The sequence below is a fragment of the Schistocerca nitens genome, chromosome 2 (assembly GCF_023898315.1).
Source record: "Schistocerca nitens isolate TAMUIC-IGC-003100 chromosome 2, iqSchNite1.1, whole genome shotgun sequence".
Lineage (NCBI taxonomy): Eukaryota > Metazoa > Arthropoda > Insecta > Orthoptera > Acrididae > Schistocerca > Schistocerca nitens.
This window is the reverse complement of record NC_064615.1, coordinates 526,083,733-526,107,394: the sequence shown is the minus strand read 5'-3', so window position 1 is coordinate 526,107,394 and position 23,662 is coordinate 526,083,733. Positions and strand designations below refer to the sequence as shown.

Genomic DNA, 23,662 nt, shown 5'->3' with positions numbered 1-23,662 from the left:
ACAAATAAAGAAATTTTACTTATTTCGCAGACAGTATGCCACGAGGAATATGTTCATATCCATACCTGATCTGATGATACACAGGACGCAAAACGTATTACCCATAGGTGCCATCTCTGGCAGCAGAAAGGCTCTAACACTATTTGACTTCGAGTCGAACTGCACTGGGATGACACAATTACGTTGTTCCATTCTTGTTCAACTCTATGCTAGTCGGTCAATCGTAGTGATTGTCGATATTGGCGTACCAATCTCTCACCAACACACAACCAGATGTTTTCAGTGGGTGAGAGATCTCAAGAAAGTGCTGACAAGGCAACAATGGAACAACTTTACGTCAAGCTATATCAGGACAACTGGATTTATATGGCATCTAGCCTTGTGACGTCACGGAGATCTGGAGGATGGAGCACAGCCGTTGTCTTTAACGCGCCAGAATTGTAGTAGCTGTTATCCTACTTATCGGCTTTGGGACCAGAGGCCATGGGGCTGTGTATTCAGCAGTACACTATAAACTCACACTTCCGGTCTCGTATGACGACGCCGAATGAAATCTGGAACGTATTTTATTCTCGGAGCCTCACCATTAGGTTACGTTCTTCGCGATGCTGTACACAGAATAACGACTCGCCTTATAACCTTTCCTCATATACAGAGTACAGTCTGTTGTCATAATGAACACCGAAACAATGGAACTGCTAGCGCTAGCCTAATTTGCGTGATTCCATTTATGTAACCGTTGCATTTTCATAGAATAGTCCCACTAAATGGAGCTCTTCCAATCACCTCCATCACAGTGAAAGAAATTGAATATCATGTTTGTAGGGCCTGCTATCGAGTAGACTGGTCGTCTGGTGCAAGTTCTTTTTAGGTGACGCCACTTTAGTGACTTGCGCGTCGATGGGAATGATATGATGATGATGAGGACCACACAACATCCAGTCCCTAAGCGGGGAAAATCTCCCACCCAGTCGGGAATCGAACCCGCCCCCCTGCGCAAGGCACTCCGTCGCGCTGACCAATCAGTTATGGAGGCGGACCCTGACAGTGTTTTTACGTGATTATTTCGAACAACAAATCTTTTCCTGGAAAAACATAACACGTTTCATTAACTGTTTTTTTTCTGAAATTAATACAAAACTTATTACTTCAAATATTTTTGCTTCTTAGCATTGCTCCTCAGTACTTACACTAAGTGATATGCTCTAGCAGTTCACCACTAACTAATCGCGTAATATTGATTTTTTTCTCTTTGTTATGGCATTGCCACCAATCATCAAACGTAAATTTAGCCCAGGTCTTCATACATTTTCTTCCCTCACTACAGACGAAAGCAGTGTCTGCAAAGTATCTTGATGTATTGCAGACCATATACGATAAATCGTTTGTACTATACACAACGTTAGACGCTTATTTCAGCGTACGAGTATAAGCTTGTTGCTAGTAAATTAAAAAAAATCACATTTCACGTAGTATTAGTGAAAGAACTAGTGAACATTGACGATAATTTTGATGCTACAGTATTACCTTCAGTGACCACTGCTGTTTACACTGTAAGATTCGTTGTGTTCACAATGAATATTACCATGTAGTGCCCTTAGATGATATATTACTGTACCATTCACTGGCATTACACCTAATGGATATGCTTTCTCCTTAACTAAATATGAAAAGTATTTTTTGCGAAATTAGTATTTGCTTTATGTCAAATTCACCAATTCCGATATGTTTTCTGCATTTAACAACACCACTTTCACTATCTGAAAATTCTAACTGATGCAGTCTAAATATAAAAATTCCAGTATATCAAGATAGGAAAACCCTATTATCTCTTTGGAAACAAATCATTTGTTCTATATTTTAGACCACAAACTGACACATTCTGTAATCCGGTCAGTCACAACCAATGTTACTGCAGCTGGAGATTTTCTTGAAATATTGCTTATAATTTCAAGCAAATAAATACGAAAAATTCGAATTATAAGTCTGTTACTGTTTCTTAAGAGGCTCTTGATTAAACACAAACTTTACGGACTACAAAAGCGTAGGTTTTCGCAGCCGGTGTCCTTAGCAGTAAAGTTTTACTTGGAGTGTAACCCTGTCAATATCTGATATAACTACCGACCTTCTGAATCATGTAATTTGAAGGGTTACTCTGATGAAAACTGAAAGCAATGGCTGCCATAACGTCGGCAGTTTTATCACAACATGACGGTATAGTATATTCACAACAATTTCATATAATAAAATATATTCATTACGGCCTGATCTGTTAGTTGTTTGCTTAAATGCTCTGTGAACAATGTTTTACACTTCAGTGGTGCTTCATTAACTTAGCTGTCTCCACATTCCTTGCATTTTCATTCACACAGGGGCTTTTAACTTTCACTTTTTCTCATCACTTTTGATATCACGTTGATGTCCACCAATTTTTTTTAGTTGACATATTCAGTGAAATATTTTAAAAAACCCTCTTCTTTTATAATTGTTTTAGGAAACTTTTATAGAGACTGGCAGTACATTTTTTGCAACAGAAAGTTCAGCTGTTAGAAATATGTATTCCATAGCATCATTGTGATAATTTTCCACTAGGATGTCATGAACCCACTAGTGGGTACTCTTTCGTAACTTCTGTTTGATCTTAGTTAAGGGGACATATATTCCATGCTTATCCCTTGGATATAAACCAACAGAAGCAATTTGTTAAACGAAATACAATATACAAACACAACACTATTCTGTCATCTGGTTTTCCACAAAACATGAGTCATTGACTGAGATACTTTTACCTTCTCAGCTGTTACGTCTGAGAAAATACCTTACCTCGTCGGCACTTGGACTGAAGGTTCTTGAGTACTGAAGTTTCTACTAGCATTAAATTATTCTTCTACTCATGTAGATTGTGAATATCAGCATAACTCAGATCAAAATATTTTTAAGTTACATGCCTTTCCGAAGTCACTTATTCTTATATTTTGTAGTTAATCTTGTAGCTTAAAGCTTCTTGAGTTGTTCATTAGAGAATGAAAGCAGTAGCGGAATAATATACATCCGAGACACGTAGTCCTGCTTGTTCATGCAGGTAGCTGAAGTTGGTTTACATCTGCAGAAACTTCAGCTTAATGTTTCAATATTACTATCCCTTGTGTAACTTTTCTGCACTGTAATGTCCTCTTTTGAAATGGAACAAAAGGCTACGGATGTGCAATATATGTGCAAGTGCGATACAAACTAAGTGAACTGCACCAATAAATCAGAAACAGATTCACCCAACATAAAGAAGATCGCACAAAAGTGCTTCGAGACCAACAGAAGCAAAACGTGTCCCGATAAATATAAAACCATTGAATTTGTTCCTAACGATGATACTTTTACGTAGGAAAATTACAGCTAATTTCAGCAATAATCGAACCGGATGCAGAAATAACTATGTTGTTAGAGGGTATGTATTTTAATTCCTTGAGTGTTTCGTCTTCTGAAAGATCAGATACAGACCGCCACGAATTCCTCTCCTGTGCCAACCTCTTCATCAACATTTGTTGGTCGTAACCCGATCTTTGTCCTCCTCTGCAGATTATACTCTCTACAGTTTCCTCTATTAACATGGAAGTTATTCACAGGTGTCTTAAGGGGAGCAGGAGGTGCCTATGCTGACCATGTTAAAATCACTAAGTTTGAGGAACATTTATGAATAAACTACCAAATAGAAAATTTTGAATATAGAGTGGTTTAGTATTGCAGTTATGACAGAGGGATTTTGGACTATCTTTTCTAGTTTCCTTCCAATTATTTTTTTATTAATGACCCAATTTTTTTTACAAATAATTGCTTTATAATAAAACTGAAATGAAACTACTAAACATATTGCCAAATGGCTGTGTTACAATGTAAGTTTGACCACTAGGAGTGCTGTATAAAAATTTCATCTCTCTAGCTTGAGTGGATTTTGAGAAAATGTTCCTTATATTCGAAAAATTCTAATTTATGGGAAATGGCTATCAAAGTTTCTCAATACGTTCCTGCACTATAGGATGGATTATCAGGGTCTTCTTCTTCATCCTCCAAAAGCTTCCTCTTCTGTCTTCTTTTCTGGCCTGTTGTTCCATCATACTTCATATGCCTTTCTCTTCTTTCTGCTCCTCTTATCCTTTCTCTGTCAATATTTCTTAGTGCTCATACAGTGTTCACCCCAGCTGTAAATCCTAATGCCTTCAGAACTTCACACTTCACACTGTTCCCTTGGTTGTAGGTTGCTATTGCATCATAAATGCCAAAGTGCAGTGTTTTTATGCTTACAAACACCCTTTTAGGAATCACTTTCCAAATCAAATTGTTTACATTCTCATTAGGATTCTGTGTCTTTCCCTGTAGACATTTTTCTAACAATTCTGGCTGTGCTGTCATGAAAAATTAGTTTTATTGCATTTATCACAGCTGCTGGCAAACCATGTTTGTGATCATAGTCCTTTTTTCCATTATATTTGCACCAGGAATCTTTTGGGCACAGGCTGTGTTGAGGGTATTCATTGGAAGAGGCAGTATGAAGGAACAATACTCACACTGCTTTTCGCATGTCACTAACATTACTAGTATTTTGCCTTATAGCGTACCCATAGTATCTCTGTAGACGTTCAATCACCTCATCAGTAAGCCTGCCTCTCCCTCCTATTGTCTTTCCATCACTGAGCTTACTTGAACCCAAAGTTAGTTTGAGCCTTCGAAGCTGTGCACCAGTATGCTTTTCCACATGCCCAATGCATTCCAACTTTTCAACTAGAAATTCTTTTACATATGGTTTCAGTTCCTCTATAGTCTTGAAACCTTTGGAGTCACCATCCCCAAGGTAGTATTTGTACCTAACGTTGTATCTGGGAACTGAACGTTCAAAAATTTGTTTCACTCCATCCACTTCCACTGCTCCACTTGATCCACTAAAATTTGCCTCACAGGTTCCACTGTGCTCTCCTTTGATTTTATTTTTGCACCTACAATGTCTGATAATATTGAAACATCTATCACTTTTGCACTGTCACCACAAGTAGCAGTTACAACCCCATTCAGGGATTTATGACCGCTCTTTTGCCAGGAACCATCTAATGCCACTACCAAATCCCTAGAACCACCATTCATTTCTACAGATTCCTCCACTGCTTCCTTCATGGTTTTCAAAGCCACATCTTCAACAGAGGATCCTACCAGTTCACAGTAGTACCCAAATTTGCTTGGAGGCGATGTCAAGTTCATAATACCACAAAACAGTTTACCAGCAGCAGACCCTTTTCCAATGGATCGAAGACCATACACAAGTCGAACATTCACATCAAACACTCCAGATCGTCCATTTTCACCAAAGAGACTGGCATGTGAATTGTAGAAAATCACTTGATACTTGCAACATGCACAGATTATCTTCATCTCACAAGCTAAATCAAAGTGCTTTGTTATCTCTAGTCCCACTCCTACACTTGAACACATTTTGCACAGAATACTTTCTTTCAGCACAGAAGATAATAATCACATATTCACTACTTCTTTAATATCATCACTGTCAGTAACATATTCACGAAATCTGTCACTTCCACCAGTCAGCTCCTTGCTAGAAGATGTCACAGTGCTATGGCCAGCCATGTGTTGCTTAGCAGAAGAACGCACTGTTTCAGTAATTGTAGTAGCGCAACTTGGTATTAGTGTTATATACACGGTTACTAAAACGTGGCATCGTAACCAGAACAACGCTTTACACAAGAAGTATAATACTACCAACAACAGGCGCAACACTGAACTAATTCGAAACGGTAAACAGCAAAGAGACGATGTTCCGCGCTCTTAGCGCTTCATTTGTCACAGAAAACAATGTAGCCAACCCTTGCACACTCGCTGTATGCGTAACATAAGGCGCTGTATGCGTAACAGGCCGAGAAAATCCCAAGCAGTTCGCCAGGAAGACACTAGAGGGTGTTAGATGCATTCAGCGGCCGCCCATTTCCTCTGCAGGCGTGGGGGAAAATGGTAATAACTCCACTTCTAGGGCGAGTAGAAAAATAATTCAAAGTTTACATTAAAGAGGAATGTTCCAATTAATTTTCGATGGCAAAAAAAAGCGTAATTTTTTGGATTTGACCACCTCCTGTTCCCCTTAATACATATCCTATAATCCACTCCCTTCACCCATCATTGCCCACTCATTCCCTAACAATCCACCTAACTTTCAACACCCTTGTGTATCACCACATCTCAGTTCATCAATATCTGCTTTTCCGGTGTTGCCACAGCAATTGTTCACTACAATGCAATGTTGTGATCCAAACGGTCTGCACATTCGCAGAAACGTCTTCCTCAAATTAGGACTTTTGTTTGGTACTGATAAACTTCGTCTGGCCAGGGATACCTTATTTGTCTGTTCCCTGTGCAAGTCTGTTTTTACACTTTCCTTGCTTCGATACGGTCGCAGGTTCGAATCCTGCCTCAGGCATGGATGTGTGTGATGTCCTTAGGTTAGTTAGGTTTAATTAGTTCTAGGTTCTAGGCGACTGATGACCTCAGAAGTTAAGTCGCATAGTGCTCAGAGCCATTTGAACAATTTTTTTTTTTGTTATTTTGCTTCCAAGGTAGCCGAGTTCTGTGGCTTCATCTACTTACTAGTCACCAATCTTAATGAGAAGTTTCCCACTATCTCATTTCCACTGACTCTTCTTACTTCCGTATTTCTTAGGTTTACTCTCACTCCATCGCCTGTTGTCATTAGACTGTCCATTCCAGTCAACAGAGCTTGTAATTGTTCTTCATTTTCCCTGAAGACAGCAAAGTAATTAGCGAATCTGATTTCCTTTGACCCAGATTTTTAATCCCACTCTTAAACTTCTCTTTTATTTCCGAAGTTGTTTTTTCTATAGATAAAATGAACGGTAGGGGCGAAAGTCTGCTCCCCTGTCTTACATCCTTTTTAATCCAAGTACACAGTCCGTGGTCTTCAAATACTGTTGTTTCCTCGTAGTTCATGTGCATGTATATATAGTTAGTCTTCCTCCTTAGAGTACTCTTAGATTTCTCATAATTTCTAATTCTTACACGATTTTCTATTATTTTCTTAGATCGGTAAATACTACGGATGGCTCTGGTGTTTCCTTAAGTCTTCGCTCAGTTTTCAAGAACAACGTCCGAAAAGCCTCTTCCGAAGCCGAGCTGATCGTCATCTACCAGCTCTCAGAGTTTCATTTCCGTTCTTCTGTGTATTATTCATATCAACTGCTTGGATGCGTGAGACATTAAGCTGATGGACGGTAAATCTCAAATTGTTCTGTCCTTCCTATATCTGGAATTTTATGGATGATATTTTCCGCAATTCTGATGGCATGTCAACACAATCGTAGAATGTTCACATCAACATGAACAAGCGTTTGGCTGCACTTTTCCCCATGATATTAGAAATTCCCGAGGAAATACATCTATCCTTTTATCTTATTTGATCGCTGATCACCTAGAGCTCTGTTGAAATATTACATGTAGATTGACATTTCTTCTCATATCACGTTACAATACAAGTCTACCTGTGGCAGAGGCCTTCATTGTATTCATTCTACGTATTCGCTCTCTCCTCCGCGTTTAAAAGAGGTATTTCCTCTTAGTGATACCACCTTGTCTTTTAATTTCTCTGAAGGTTGAGTTAACTTACAATATTCATAGTCAGCCCTTCCAACTATCGTTTCTTCTCCGATTCATTCACATTTCCTTGTAGCCATTTCGCATTGGAATACCAGCGCGTCTTATTTATTTCATTCCTAAGTGGCTTTCTTTGATGTGTTTCTGCTTTTCTTTAAATATTTTTGTGCTCTCTTCTTTATTTAATAAGTTGAAGTATTTATTTGCGTTACCTTCCTTGTACATATGTTTGTAGTCCAACTTCCGTGATTGCGCCTTTAGGGATGTCCATTCACGTTCAGATTAACTGGCTACTGTGGTATTCATTATCGCACTATCTGCAGCCTAAGAGAACTTCAAACGAACCTCATCATTGCCCAGTACTACGTATATCACATGTTTCTACAGTAATTCTTCCAGACCATTCTCTTTATCTTCAGTCCGCTCATCAGTTTACTACGTTGTGGTCAACTCTACGTCTGCTCCTGGGTACGCTTTACAGTTAAATACAAGATTTCGGAATCTCTATCTGGCGATGATGTAATCTAGCTGGAAACTTCCCGTCTTTCCGGGTCTTTCCCAAGTACATCTCCTCTCTTCCTCTGAGAAATATTACTTCATTTCTTTCATTTGTGACGTCCAGTGCATGAGAATTTTTAATTGCTTTCACCAGAACTGGCGGAGAACAAGGGAGCTATGCGGGAGCTCAATACAAACTTCCAGAGGCTGTTGCCAACTAGCATCCCCGTCAAGAGGGAGGAACGCATCACCATTGCTCGAGACATCAAGAGGTTCTACTTTGAAAATCAACCTCTGGAAGACTCAACCGTCGAAATGTATGCTGACGTAAGTCTCAATCGTTTTCTGTCCTTTGTCTTAGCCAGCTGTATATATAAATGTATGTAGTGTTTTACTACAAACACACTCAATATTTTGTAGTGAAGTTCTTAGACAATTGGTAACAACTTTTTCTACTCAAATATTTATGTGTTAAATAACTCGCTTTAATTTTTCCTCGGAGATTAATATAACTGAATAATGGAAATGGAAAACGCATTAAGTGCCAAATCTCAGATCCCTCAGGAGAATCAAAAACGGTAGTTTTTACATGATTAATTTGTACCCAGAAGATTGAGAAGGTATTCTGACACCACAGAATTATGCTACTCACCGCATCTCCGAAAAAAAAAATGAAACAATGAGACAAATTAAACAAAAAGTACTTCATGAATAAAGTTCCAAGAGCCGTACCAGGAGACTGACTGGGTCTAAGTGCCAATAAGAAAGTTTTTTGCAAGTTGATTCTAGCAAACAAGAAAACAGCAAGCATGCTTTTTATTTACACAAATAGCACTCGGACCGGGTTCGAACCGAAAGGTTTATTTTCATTACATTTGGTGTTGTTTACATTAGCTGTCTACTACTGTTTAATGTAAGCAACAACAAATGTAAGACTACCCGGGGTGGCCGAGCGGCTCTAGGCGCTACAGTCTGGAACCGCGCGACAGCTACGGACGCAGGTTCGAATCCTGCTTCGGGCATGGATGTGTGTAATGTCCTTAGGTTAGTTAGGTTTAAATAGTTCTAAGTTCTTGGGGACTGACGACCTTAGAAGTGAAGTCCCATAGTGCTCAGGGCTATTTGAACCAGCCAACAAATGTAATATAAACATGAACAGCCGCCCGAACATGAACTGTCAATTCGGAAATCGTAAAGGCGCTATTTGTGTAAATAAGTAGCATTGTTACCATGGATGGTTGCTGTTTTCTTCTTTGTAAGAACAGATTTGTACTTTTTACACAGCCACACTCTTAAAAATGTTAGTTTTTGACCAAAAAGTGGGAAGAAAGTTCTTGTTCCAAGTGCCATTGCTACGAAGGCACTACGTTTTATTTGAGATAATGCAAGTACGGAAATACAGCAGTAGATTTTTAACTAGCAGAACTTTGGTTAACAGAAATTACTTCTCACATTCATTTTAAATTTTGAAACTACAGAGGGAACCACAACTTGGCACAAAGACCATAATCCGTCTAGTAACCCATGTTTAAAAAACTTTCTCCATGGTTTGGCACTTTCAGATCTACTGGAAAATCACTATTAATTAGGCTCCTTTTATTGTTTGTTCTTCATTTTCGATCATTGCTTTCGTAACGAAAACCTTTCTTAACTTCGAAATATGCAGCTAGTTCTCTAAATAAATATGGTTATAATCAGAATCGTTGAGGTCTTCAGTGTTTCTCTTTATAGCTGTTCTGTGTCTCCTCTACATTGTACAGTGGGATTCCTGATATCTCTTAATGTTAACGCCTTTGTCTTTCTTTCACTGAAGACTGTTTTCACTTTATATGCTGACTCTGTCCTTCCGACTATCATATCCCTTTCTATTTCTTCATGATTTTGCTGCAGCCTAAGGTTTTAGCTACGTTTAAGTGTGTATTGATTTTAGTGCTAAATGATTTATACTGCAGTTTTCCTTCATTTTCCTGAATATTTGTGTACATCGTCTTTGGTATATCAGTTGAAGTATTTCCTCCGTTACACAAGATTTCTTCGCAATTACCTACATTTTCCTGTCCTACTTTTGTAATTTCTTCTTCAACTTATCTGCCCGCTGTGGACTGAGATAGCTGCAAGTGCAACTCACCATTCATCAGTACTTCAGTAGGCCAATTCTTTACACATCGGTCCTTCGTGGCGATTCACTAGAATTCCGGTTGTACAGTTCATTATTGGTATAACAGTGCTTTTTTGAGACTAAGTAGGGAAAATAATATAGATAGGTAGTAAGTAGACTACAGCTAATTTCTTTACGTAAATGACATTCTTTGGATTTAAGAACCACTACAACCACTACTTAATAATTTTTTTCTATCAAACTATTGCCGAATAGGCCTCCGATCATAGAGAACTCTGTCCAAAGTCTCTGAAAAGAAATTTCAATAAATTCATTTATGTGAATATTTCTTACGAGACGAAATCATGTGTCTCCCTTAGCGTACAAAATAGTGCCCCAGCTTGTTACGAAACTTCGACATCCGTTTCATTGCGTGCGACAAGGTATATAGGAATTCGACACGTTCACTGTCAGCATTGTGCAGTAACGTCTGACAACGATCTCCGCCGAAATTGTTTCCTTTGGTGTAGCCTTGTTGTTGTTGTTGTGGTCTTCAGTCCTGAGACTGGTTTGATACAGCTCCCCATGCTACTCTATCCTGTGCAAGCTTCTTCATCTCCCAGTACTTACTGCAACCTACATCCTTCTGAATCTACTTAGTGTATTCATCTCTTGGTCTCCCTCTACAATTTTTATCTTCCACGCTGCCCTCCAATGCTAAATTTGTGATCCCTTGATGCCTCAGAAAATGTCCTACCAACTGGTCCCTTCTCCTTGTCAAGTTGTGACACAAACTCCTCTTCTCCCCAATTCTATTCAATACCTCCTCATTAGTTATGTGATCTACCCATCCAATCTTCAGCATTCTTCTGTAGCACCACATTTCGAAAGCTTTTATTCTCTACTTGTCCAAACTATTTATCGCCCATGTTTCACTTCCATACATGGCTATACTCCATACAAAAACTTTCAGAAACGACTTCCTGACACTTAAATCTATACTCGATGTTAACAAATTTCTCTTCTTCAGAAACGCTTTCCTTGCCATTGCCAGTCTACATTTTATATCCTCTCTACTTCTACCATAATCAGTTATTTTGCTCCCCAAATAGCAAAACTCCTTTACTACTTTAAGTGTCTCATTTTCTAATCTAATTCCCTCAGCATCACCCGACTTAATTTACTGCATTCCATTATCCTCGTTTTGTTTTTGTTGATGTTCATCTTATATCCTCCTTTCAAGGGTGTAGCCTTACTTTCAAATATATTGGTAGTGATTGTAGAATCGGTAAACTGCGTTTTTAGCCTGGACTAGAGAATGAATCTGTCATGCTGAAAACATGACAACTGCAGTAGTGCTTATGAATGCCGTTAATGAATCGAAGATTTTTTTTCTCTTGTTACAGCTGCGCGGCGACCTCTTCTTCGTGTACCCATCCCTTGTGGCGGCGCGAGTACAGTCTGCAGTCGCAGGGGCACAACCGGTGTATTTCTATCACTTCGACGCCGTCACGAACCTTAATATGTTCAAGAAGATCTTAGCCAAAGAAGATATTGCCGGTAAATACATAATTCTGGTCATAAAGTGTCCTAGCTTGTTTTCTAGCAGAAATTACGAAATAATGATGTGATAATATTAATCGAAATATAAGAGCCGATCAAAAAGTTTCCGTTCTACGGCCGCACATCCCGAATAGGTATACCGATCAGGCAACGTCGACGTGAGCACTGAGGCAATCATCCCATCGACGCAACAGGTTGAAGTTTCCCGTCTGGTACAACAAGCACTCATGAGTTAAAAAGTCCATATTTACCAGCTGCACCTTCTTTTCCGACAGAATTACAAACACTTCGAGGCTTGTTTTATGGGAGCAAAGTCGTGATAATCCCCTGGCCATCAGGACTATTAGGGGGGGGGGGGGGATGTTCGTCCCGAGTACCGAGTGCCATGGACAAGGCCAGCTTCCCAGATTGACCGACGTCTTGTGTCGAACGCGACCACCACAGAACTTGGCGCACCATTCCACACGTTGATTTTCGACGTACATGCTTACCCACACACTTTCTTCATTCTCCAACAGATATCTGCAGGTGTCTGTCACTCGGCAGCCAAGAAAGCAATAACAGCAAATTGGTTCCGTTTGATCACATTTGATAACAACGTCACTGTAGTTCACGATGCCACATTTACCACACGCCGTGGCAAAGACACGAAATCCAAACAATCCAAACAACTCCCCTGCATGCATGTCAGTGGTTATAGACCGGCACTGGAGTCGCACTACGCTGCTTATACGCTGCAGCAACGCTATCAAACTGAAACATTTTGATCGCCTCTTAAAAAAAATAGCGAGGTATAAAAGTATAATAGCATTTCAGGTTGAACCACTTTCAACTTTATAATGAACGAGGTAACAGAACCTGCAGTGATAATCGATTATATTTATAGGGGCCTCTCATGCCGATGACATCGTCTATTTGTTCTCTGGAGAAATGTATAAAGACATCCCCAAAGGACCAGAAACGGTGGAAGGAAAAGCAATAGCTCGTATGACCCGACTGTGGACGAACTTCGCCACTAAGGGGTAAGTACGGTAGCTGAACAATAATATACCTCATGACAATAAATTTCTGTTATTTGATAATGTAGATCTATAGATTGGCTCTTCTTTGTCATCTCGCCTTGCCCCATGACGAGGTATTTAGTTTTTAAAAAAAAAGCCAACTTAAGGACAGAAAACTGTGCTAACCAAGGTATGTAACTCATTTTACAATATATTTTTTACCCCGTTAAAAAGCACACTGGTCGTTTTGGAGCGCTGTGGATGGTGCTGAATTGTTTCCACTGGTCATGTGACTCTCCGCTAAGACGTAAGTCATGGCAGTGAAGTGGTGTGTACGTGCCAGTTAGTTTTGTGGGATCGCAGAAGTGAGATCGGTCGATGTGAAGACGTGTCAGAATGGCAGAGAGGAACTATCATGTTTGGATGTTCCATGACCAAACCGTCAATAAACATCACCTTGGACTGTCTAAGGTACAGTAAATTTCCATGAAACAATGGAACACTTTTGTTGCGCCTTCATTGCTCATAAGCTTGATTATTCCACTGACAGTATAAATCTTCAGTGTTCTGTTGATTGTTGTCAGCCGTCTGAAATGGCCAGTGTGTGTCGACTGCGATTGAAAATGAAGAAAACAGAGTTTCGTGCTGTTGTTGAACATTTTTAATTGAAGGATTGCGCTGCCGTACAAATAAAAACATAATTGGATGAAGTTCAAGCTGACACTGCACCATCGTTGAAGACCTTTAACGTTTCGATTAATGAATTTGAACGCCGTTGGACAAGCACCGAAGACGACGCAGGCTCCGGTTGTCCAGTAGTGGTCACCACAAGAGAAACCATTGAAAAATTTGTGATGCGGTGATGCAATACCGCCAAATAAAAATGCATTACATTGCTCACACTGTAGGCATCGTAGCTAAGCGAGTGCAGAATATGCTGCATGGCTATGAGGAATCTGTGATCGAGTTAGGTGCCGCGATTGGTTGCAGTCGAGCAATACTCATCTGGCAAAACATTTCAACACAACGTCTGGCGATGTTTAATCACCATCCGAAAGACTTCTTGCACCAATCTGTGACTGTTGATGAAAAGTAGACCAATAACTACCCACCAGAATCCGAACATGGGACAGAGGCTGATGAAATTTCACCGAAGAGGGCAAAGACTATTTTGTCAGTTTGTAAAGTGGAGGCCACTATTTCTTTATGGATTCCCATGGAATAATTCAATAAATTACTTGGAAAAGGCAGAACCATAACTGGATCGCTTGAAACTTGTATTGGCTGAAAAGAGAGCAAGGTGGGCAGGCAAAATTGTGCTCTTTCGCCAGGATAATGCACCATACCACATATCAGTGAAAACGATGGATAAGGTACATGGATTGGGCTTTGATTTGTTTCCTCATCCGCACTATTTACTAGAGAGCCAAGTGACTTCTTCTCGTTTTCTGTCTTATAACTTCGGCTTGTAGGGAAGAAAGTTTCATGAAATCAGGAAGTGATTGTTGCAGTCAACGAATATTTTTTGCAGTCAACGAGTACTAAGAGCAACAGAACCTATTTTTCCTATGGGATGAAAAATCTGGAGGATCGCTAGACCTAGTTCATATCCCTCAAAGGGCATTATGTCGAAAAATAAGGTGAGTTGTTCACGAAACAAACTCCTTTACCAGACTTAATCACCGTCGAACTACTGGTAGCCATATACACGCTGTTAAGAGCACTAGTTGTAGAAGTATCCTAACCGATTGAGACCTCAAGCATGTGTTATGCCTTACTACAGTCTGTCTGTCTGAAACAGGAATTGTTGCTGTAAGGAAATGCAAGCCGATTTATACCAACATTGCGAACGAAAACTGCATGGAATGGAAATACGAGTCTGGTGCATCGCAGATAAGCAGTGCTCTCAGCGACACTGCATAATTGCCAGAGAGAGGGGTGCAGTGTGGTCCGGAGAGTAGTTACTTGGCCCCATTTTAAATGATTGAAGGCAACGCGTGCACAGACGGCCTGTAGAAGTGTTTACTCCGCAGTGTGTGGCGGGCTGCGTTTAGGTTGGCGGGTTGCGAGGTGATTTCTTGAACATGAGCCAGGATGTTTATTTTAACATTCTCGGTGACCAGATGTTGTCCATTCATCTACATCTTCATGATGAATGTGATGTAAATACTCCCGTTTTGCAGGTTATCAACAGCCACGTTCGAACGATGGTCATTAAGGGTTCCGATCACTCCTCGACTTGGCCGCTAAGAAAAACGAAATTAAATTCTTTGGATGACATCGAGAACTGTTGATAAAATTTTTCGTGAGGAATAAATCGCTCCAGTTGTAATTGACAAATCCTCTCTTTGGATAAAAACGTACACACGACCTGGGTTTCAGGATGTAAATCCCATCTTGTTTCAGGATGTAAATTTCATCTTCAGGCCCTTAATTGAGTACTCAGAATTACACCGGGCAACCGGAGCCATGTAAGCGCCCAGCCGGGGGCTCAGCAATACCGGTTAACAGCCGGCCGTGCGAACCACAGTGAGAAATCTGAGTACAAATATATGAGTACACACATAAATCAGGGAGTGAAAGCCACCGGAACTAATACCGAGGGCGAGGGGACAAACGAAGTGGTGGAAGTACATCTGTTCTCACACTGCCATTAACATTGATGAACCTTGTTTAACACGCCATCCCCTTGACGACACGGGATAAGGTCAGTAAAAAGAAAACGGTGAACTAAAGATCAAAATTGGAAAAAGTTGGAAATTAAGGAGGTGAGACGTGGATAAGTGTAAGTATCCAGAGATTGTTCAGTTTCAAATTAAGCAGTAGGCAACGATTGACAAACGAGAGAAAGTAATGCAGTAGAAAATAATTGTGTAGCTTTGAGAAATTAAACAGTGAATGCAGCAGAGAATCAAATAAGTAAAAAGACAAATTCTGGTAGGGGTCGCTGGACGTTACACTAGGTATTGAACTGATGAAAGAAAAGAATTTAAAAAATCGGCAAATGAGGCAGGCAAAGAGAATACGTACATCTCAAAAGAGAGAATTGACAAAAGAGCAGAATGAGTAGAGGAAAAGTGTCAGTCCACAGGGCGTTCGAAAATTCCCATTAAGAAATTCAAGGGCTTGTAGAGGGGAGAGAGTACATAAGATTTTGAATGGGAACCCATGTTCGGAAACGTACCGTCCCCGTTCTACGATGGCTTCGATTCAGATGTTTAACTCTTCCACTTCTTGAGGAAGTGACTTAGGCGTAACACAGTACAATTATTAGGTAACTGTTCAAAGGCAACAAACGAAACATCCGTTGATCACTTAAGCGTATTTGGTTGTATTAACAGTGAAACATTATGTGTTTACATTATTCCGAAACAAGAAAGAACCCAGAATACTGTACGTACAGAACAATATTGATGCATTACAACAGCGGGTCGAAGTAGCGACCACCAATATTGTTACAGACGTTGTACCTACTAAGCATGTTCTGGTACCCACATTACGTATCACCTGATGTCTCTTCAGTTTCTGGTGCAGCGGGCAGAGCTCTGGCCAGCAGATCTTCCTCTGTCTTTGCAGGAGTCCCGTGAATTAAACTTTGCATACAATTCTACAAGAAGTAGTTACACTCACGAGCGCAAACATTATGACCACATCCTTGTTAGCTTGTTGGGTCAACCTTGTAACGCAATATATCACCGATTGTGCGTAACATCGACTTTAAAGTTCGTTGGTAGACTTCTGGAGTTATGTGCCTACGCACAAGTCATGTGATTTCCGTAAATACCTAAAAATGGTTCAAATGGCTCTGAGCACTACTGGACTTAACATCTGTGGTCATCAGTCCCCCAGAACTTAGAACTATTTAAACCTAGCTAACCTAAGGACATCACACACATCCATGCCCGAGGAAGGATTCGAACCTGCGACCGTAGCGGACACGCGGTTCTAGACTGAAGCGCCTAGAACCGCACGGCCACACCGACCGGCCGTAATTAACTGCCCACTGATTTCTGTTTGCAGGGGAACTTCCGGATGCTCATCAGGCAACTTTGGTGGCAAAGACATTAACGTGATTTACCTGTGAGTTCCTCTAACTACTGTAGCACGATTCTGCCTTCCAGAAATGGACAACAGTAATAGTGAAAGACGACATCTGTCGTCTGGGAAGACATTAAGCATGAAGGGATGCAGGCGATCCACAGCTGACATGGTGCCTTCCATTACTACCACTCGTCCCATTTTATCACTGCGTCACGTATCCGCGACGCCACTTGGAGGCATCCAAGTTTGCAGTAGGCAGTGGTCAAAATGTTTTGGCTGATCAGCATAAATCCGGCGATTGCGGCCGCCACCCCGTTGGATCACCTCAGCCTATCCATGTTTCACTTGTCATCTGTTGAGAATTCACTGAACAACACGTGAGAAGTGACGTGGAGCCCCATCACGCTGAAAGGTACACGTTAAATGACATCAGGTGACCGTCTGACATAGTGCACGTCTGCCCTATTACATACCAGGAGAAGAAACTCTGAGACTTTTCTCTTTCCCTCAGCAGACGAGGATGCCTTACACATTTGAATAGAAATCGTCGTAGAACTGAAAGGTGCTTTCGTATGGGTTTCAACTCAAAATATTATGTACACATTCCCATCTACGAGTCCGAGAAATTTGCAACGGGGCTTTGTCAATCACCCTGTATAGTCGAACGTATAATTTGTAGACACACAAATGCCTCTATAGGAAAATTGAAGAGGCTTTCGGAGAAAAGAGAAGCACCTTTATGTATGTCAAGGGCCCAAATGAAAAACTACTACGATACTATGTAAAGAATGGGCACCTTCGGAAATCATGTTCTCTCCTTCCACCATCGCGTGACAGGTCGTCCACGGACTCGCTGTAGTCCAGCTACTGAAAAAACTATTCTGTATGTAATACATCAAGAACCTCAGCGAAGTACACATAGCTTAGCAAGGCAGCTGCATGTCTCGCAACCCACGGTCGTTAACGTGCTGCACTGGGCTGCACCCCTATCATTATGCTTCCATGCAACACCTGCATCCCGCAGATCGCCATCAGTGGATCAATGGTTCCAACAACAACAGGAAGCCAACGATGGCTTCGTGAACATTGTAATATGGTCGGATAAAGCAGCATACACTCATGAGGGTATCTTCAATATGCACAGTGCCCACCATTGGAGTGAGGTTAACCCGCATGTCACTCGCGACCGTGGATATCAAGTTCGCTTTGGTATCAATCTCTGGCCTGGAATATTGGGCGACATGTGTTTGGACCCCTACTTGTTGCCTGAAAGATTGACTGCATGACTCTCAAAGTATCTGCCTGATGCGCTGGAAGCTGTTCCACTACAGTATTACTTTCAGTATTACTGTTGTTCATTTCTGGAAGGCAGAATCGTGCATAGGATATGGTTCCAACATGATGGAGCACCTCCTCACTCTGGTATTAATGTGCAACAGTACTTGGACAGAACATTTCCAGGGAAATGGCTCGGACGTGGAGGTCCAGTTGTATGGCCACCACGTTTACCTGACCTAGATCCCCTGGATTTCTTCCTGTGGGGACACGTGGAGGAGCATTTTTACTCTGCCGACGGATGTGGAAGAATTGGTAGCTCGTATTCATGTTGTTCTTGTTACTGTGGACGCAGCTTCGCTGCCAAGGGTCCAGATCAATATGATCCGGCAGGTTGCACAATGTTTGGACATGCATGGAGGTCACTTTTAGCATCTGTTGTATATGGGCGCTCAGATGTCACACATTAGCAACCATTGACAATAATAACGTCCATATTAATGACCGCATGACCTTCACAACAGAGTACGAAAAGTTATTTAAAACTTGTACCGAAAGAAGACCGCAGTTACAAGAGTTGAAGAATATGAAAGTGAAGCAGTAGTTGAGAAGCTACTGAAACATGATTGCAGCCCATTCTCGATGTTATTCAATCTGAACAGCAAACAGTAAAGGAGACCAAGGAGAGGTTTTTGGAAGGAATTACTCAGAGAGAAGAAATTAGCACATTGTAATTCTCTTAGTGCCAGCAAAGGGCTTGGAAGAGCAGTTGGACGCAATGGTTAGAGTCTTTAAAAGAGACTGCACGATAAACATCAAGAAAAGTAAAATAGTGTAAATAGAATGTAGTTCAATTGGATGAGGTGATACTGAATGAATTAGATTAGGAAATTAGACACAGAGACCGGGGCTTCACTTTAACTGCAGCGTGTGTCGCAGCCTCGGCCAAATGGAATCCCAAGTTTGGCCAGGAGCGTCATTCGTTCCAGACTGGGGCGGCTGAAGCACTAATGGCCCAGAGTTCGAGCCCAGCGTACTTCGACCGCGTCCCCCACCAATCCACCCGACTCAGCTTGTGACTGGCTAGTGAGGGAAGGCATTGGGAGCGATAGGATTATAAAAAGAGAATGAAGACTTTTAGTGAAGACATCCTACAGCCATCACCTAAGGGTGACGGCGAGGTACGCAGTCGAAATATAGTGTTACAAAAATGGTGGCCTTCGGATAAACACCCGACAGCAATATAAATGTGCTTGGATCGCTAATGGCGTGCTGTTAACTGAATAGTCAAGACGTGGCTGCTCAAGTCTGTACCAGTCATTAATAGAACGTATTTCGTGAATACCTCCCCTGTGAGACGAGTCTCTGCGAGGAAGGACTGCACATTTCACCTGGTTCTAAGCATTCTGAACTGGGTGTACGGCAGCCGATGATTCCAGCCATTCCACTCTAATGATTCCTACGTCTTGCAGATGGATTCGGCCTTCTCGTGGTTTATATTCTTCAAAGACGAACCATTTGTCACTTTGCAGGACTACATAAGAGGTTAAAATATCCTTGCCCGATACTGCTCGGCTGTCGTATTACTCTCGACAGCGATGAGAAACGTCCAACATCTAACATACTACAGATTCTAAGTTTGATGGAGCCATCTCCCAGCTGATCAGTGGTACTGCATGCCTGCGACATGCATTGGTTCCTCCCCACAGCAAACGATCTTCGATGAAGGAGACGTGACGTCATCGGAGGAGGTTCCATTTCAAGTGCTCCCAAAACACTTATTTGATCATGTTTAGATGGTTGCATATTGTGTTGTGTAGGTGGACACAGATCTCCCAGATTCTCCCAAAACTATGTTACACAGTTCTATTCCATTATCCTCCGAGTACCTACGAGCCATGACATCCGAGTAGCGATCATCAGCTGGTGGTATTGATCGCGCGCAATCGCTGCCAAGCACATATTATCTTTTGTGGCCTACGACGGCGGCGTAATGTTCGAATAGGGCGGCCAATTTCTCTTGCTGGCAACCCTCCTTATCATAAAGTGACAATGCGCATACGGTCTCAGCTTGAAATCTCCTCTTCAGGCATTTCGAGAGAATGGAATATTCCTACAAACACGGATAGTTCCGTTCACGATTGAAGGCACAGTCGGCTCTACCAAACATCACTGACACTGTAGGTTTACTTCTACGCCCATAACTACGATAGAGTTTATGTAGTCAAAAGCTAATCATGTCTTTACTTCACAATACCTCCAGTGAACACATCGAAAATAAATTTATATTTTTACGGTTCTTGTTTTGGTAGCAGACATGTATGAACACAAACTTACTTATTAATATGGGACTGCTCACGCACGGAAACACACACACACACACACACACACACACACACACACAATATTTCGTCTGCTCTTCGATTATCAAACAAGAAGTGAATGGCGTCCTGCAGTGGAAACACCGGTGCTCGTCGAATCACAGCATTTGCATAGCTTCGGCGTGGCCAGTACTTGCATGGTTGCCTGTCCTGCCACACCACGTGCTGTTGTTAATTTTGCCTTTGCCTTTATGGCAGAGGGAACAGGAGGTGTGGTGGGGCCGAGTCCTTGATCAGCAGTCTGATGTCCAGGACTAAATTCCACACACACACACACACACAGACACAAACACACGCACATCACTACTCTTATCAACTCGCAACAGACCTACTGACATACATAGTGATCACATTTCACCAACGAGCTATTCCTGCAGGAGCGGATAATAGGAAAAACTTTTCCAATTACGTGGCTTGTCATACGACTTTTATGTAATCAAACAAGAAATGACTGTTATCGTAAACCGATGCATCTTTTGTTTTTTTCCGTTACGATCAAATACTCATGATACAAAACAGTTAAGTGTGACACATCTTTTGTAACTTCTCTCAGGATTAAACGATGGTTTACACGAAGCGAATACTTTATGTGAATGTAATTACCTGAACACCTTCCTTGTTGAGAAGCTACTTTAATTAATCCATAATCGCTTTTGAATCAGAAAATAATTCATTAAACCTTTTTTTATAATTTCCGAGAACTTGTTACAAATATTCCAATGCTACCGTAAATCTTTCCCCATTTTCATTAAAAATATCACATTTCACTTAGCACCCGTAAAACAGTCATTACTAAGATTATCACTAACTTGTACCACATTTCAGTCACAATACAGTATCTCGGAGAATGAACGAGATTTCCCTAGTGTTAAAGAGTGGAGTTAGACTGGAGATTGTGACGGATACAGTACTGCAAATTGCACGTCACTATGACGCTTCCTTGCCTCTCCTTTTAAAGTTTGTGGGCAAAAGTCTCGGGAAGGCCAGTCAAGTTCAAAGATGTCCCGTATGTAATTACCAGTCCTTGGAATTACGTGAAGTGTATGGCGCAAGTTTAGACACGGTATTTCAGCTGTCTGTTACAGACAATTGTATAGTGAACACGAAAGCACGTCGCGGGTTAACTCACATGGGATGATATCGGCCCAAGACCCATGTGTCATAGCATTTCGGAGGTAATACAATAATTTGGATTTTATGGGTCAACATTGTCTAGGATGGACTTCCAATACCGCAAAAAATGTGTCCACAAATTAATTACCATACAAATGTTTGGACTTCATGTCTCTTCCACAGAGCTATAGATAGTCTACTGATAGGTCGCCGGTGGTTCGAATGTTGGTGTCAGGAATACATTCCTGTACGGGGGTCATATGCACTGCATAGGCATTAGAACCTGACGACCTTGTTTCTTCGCCAGCCCATGTGATTTGGCCACCGAAGTGCATTTCGTGAATAGTCCTATAGCCTGAATTCTGACAGCAGCTTTAGAGAGGGTACCACAACGGATAACCACCACTCTTATCGGCTCTCATTGCAAGGGACACAATGGAGACATTTAGGACTTACCGTAGACTACTGATACACAATTTTCGGATCAGATAATGAACGTCACTACCTTTCCTGCCAAAATTCCTACACTTTTAATTCATAAATTTATCAGTATCGCGTCACCTTGCTTTATTTAAATGTATATTTGTTTATCTGTACGTTGTAACATAATGATTATCATTTTACAGGAATCCGACACCAGATCCTGAAGATCCCATTCTGTCTGTGACATGGACCCCATTCAAGAAAAACAATCACTACTACTTGAACATCACAAAGGATGGACTGAGCGTCGAAAAGGACCTAATAAAGGAAAGAATGGATTTCTGGGACAAGCTCTACAGACTGAGAGCATGATTCCACTCATGACAAGCACCATGAACTGTGCTGCTGTGCACTGCAATAATATTCGCTAGACTCAAAAGTAACTTAACTGATTTATGTAGTGCTGCATCAGGTCCATTTCTTTATGTTGTAATCAATAAAGTAAGTTCCTACTTAGGAAATCCGGAGACCGTAAATAAAAATTCACCATTTGAAAAAACCAAACAATTATTTCTGATCATTTAATGGCAGTATGTCCATGCTGAACAAAGCTCTTCGGAATCTAGCAAACGTGTGGACTGTGGTATCCTTGCAAGCCAAGCCGTCGCTTTATTCAACATAATTGAATTTTAAATTGCTGGTGTACTCACGTACCATCACAATAAAATAAAAATTGTGATTAGTAGGAGGAGTGTGAATGAGAACAGTGGCATATTTAAGTTTACAAAATAATAAAAAGTTTCGTTAAACCTTCAGTAACGACAATTTTTCGGAGAACCAGCTGATAAATCTTACACAAAAATTGCAAACACGTATCAGTTAAGGAATGGTGATTGCTGACAAAGCATGTTTTGAGGTGGAAGCTATACAAATACTCCCCTGAGTTAGCTCCTTTTACAACGCAAGATGATTTTCTTTACATGCCTCCACTGCGAGTCCAACGGTATTCCAACGGAATCAACTACAACCAACTACACCACAACCTATGGTTCACCTGAGAACAGGGAGCTGTGAATATCATTTAACTACCCTACGCTGGTGCAGCAGTACTCTACCTATTCACCTTGATTCAGGCGCCAGCAGAAAACGGTTTGCTGTGGGTGACGAGCGACGCAATGTGACAGTTGTAACGTTCTGCCCTGAACACGAAAATATACAAACTACGCGGTCTGCCGTTCTAATTATCGGAATGCAAGAAACTTCCCCATCAGAGCCATGAAATCATGGAAGATTTCAGTGTGAGATGCATCTGCTCGCTGGTCTGACCAAACCAATTTGACCCCCAGGCACGACGGCGGGTGCTGGAATTGTCAAACGTCAGACAGGCGACTCAGGGTTCACCCTCGTGACACGTGATTTACCTGAGATATAAGCAGATCCTTTGTTGGTGCGTTTGGATACTGCCACAGGCTGTTAATCCGCTACAAGATGTAGACCATAAGTCTCACCCACTAGGGACAAACCCGACGTTCTCCACCAGGGAAGGACCAGGAGAGGAAGTCCCTCGAATAGCCACAACCACCTTCCATGAAGCCTTGGTATGGGAGACA

General features: G+C 41.3%; 1 protein-coding gene across 1 annotated transcript in view; it reads left to right on the top strand.

The window, feature by feature from the left end:
- The window catches only part of LOC126236512 (juvenile hormone esterase-like), a 59,266-nt gene extending 36,642 nt beyond the window's left edge, over positions 1–22,624 (top strand). The window contains exons 7-10 of the mRNA XM_049945877.1: positions 8,312–8,484; positions 11,662–11,815; positions 12,705–12,840; positions 22,256–22,624. Coding sequence (XP_049801834.1) covers positions 8,312–8,484; positions 11,662–11,815; positions 12,705–12,840; positions 22,256–22,424 — 632 coding nt within the window. The 3' untranslated portion in view covers positions 22,425–22,624. The remainder of the gene's footprint in view (positions 1–8,311; positions 8,485–11,661; positions 11,816–12,704; positions 12,841–22,255) is intronic.
- Positions 22,625–23,662: the final 1,038 nt, after the last annotated feature.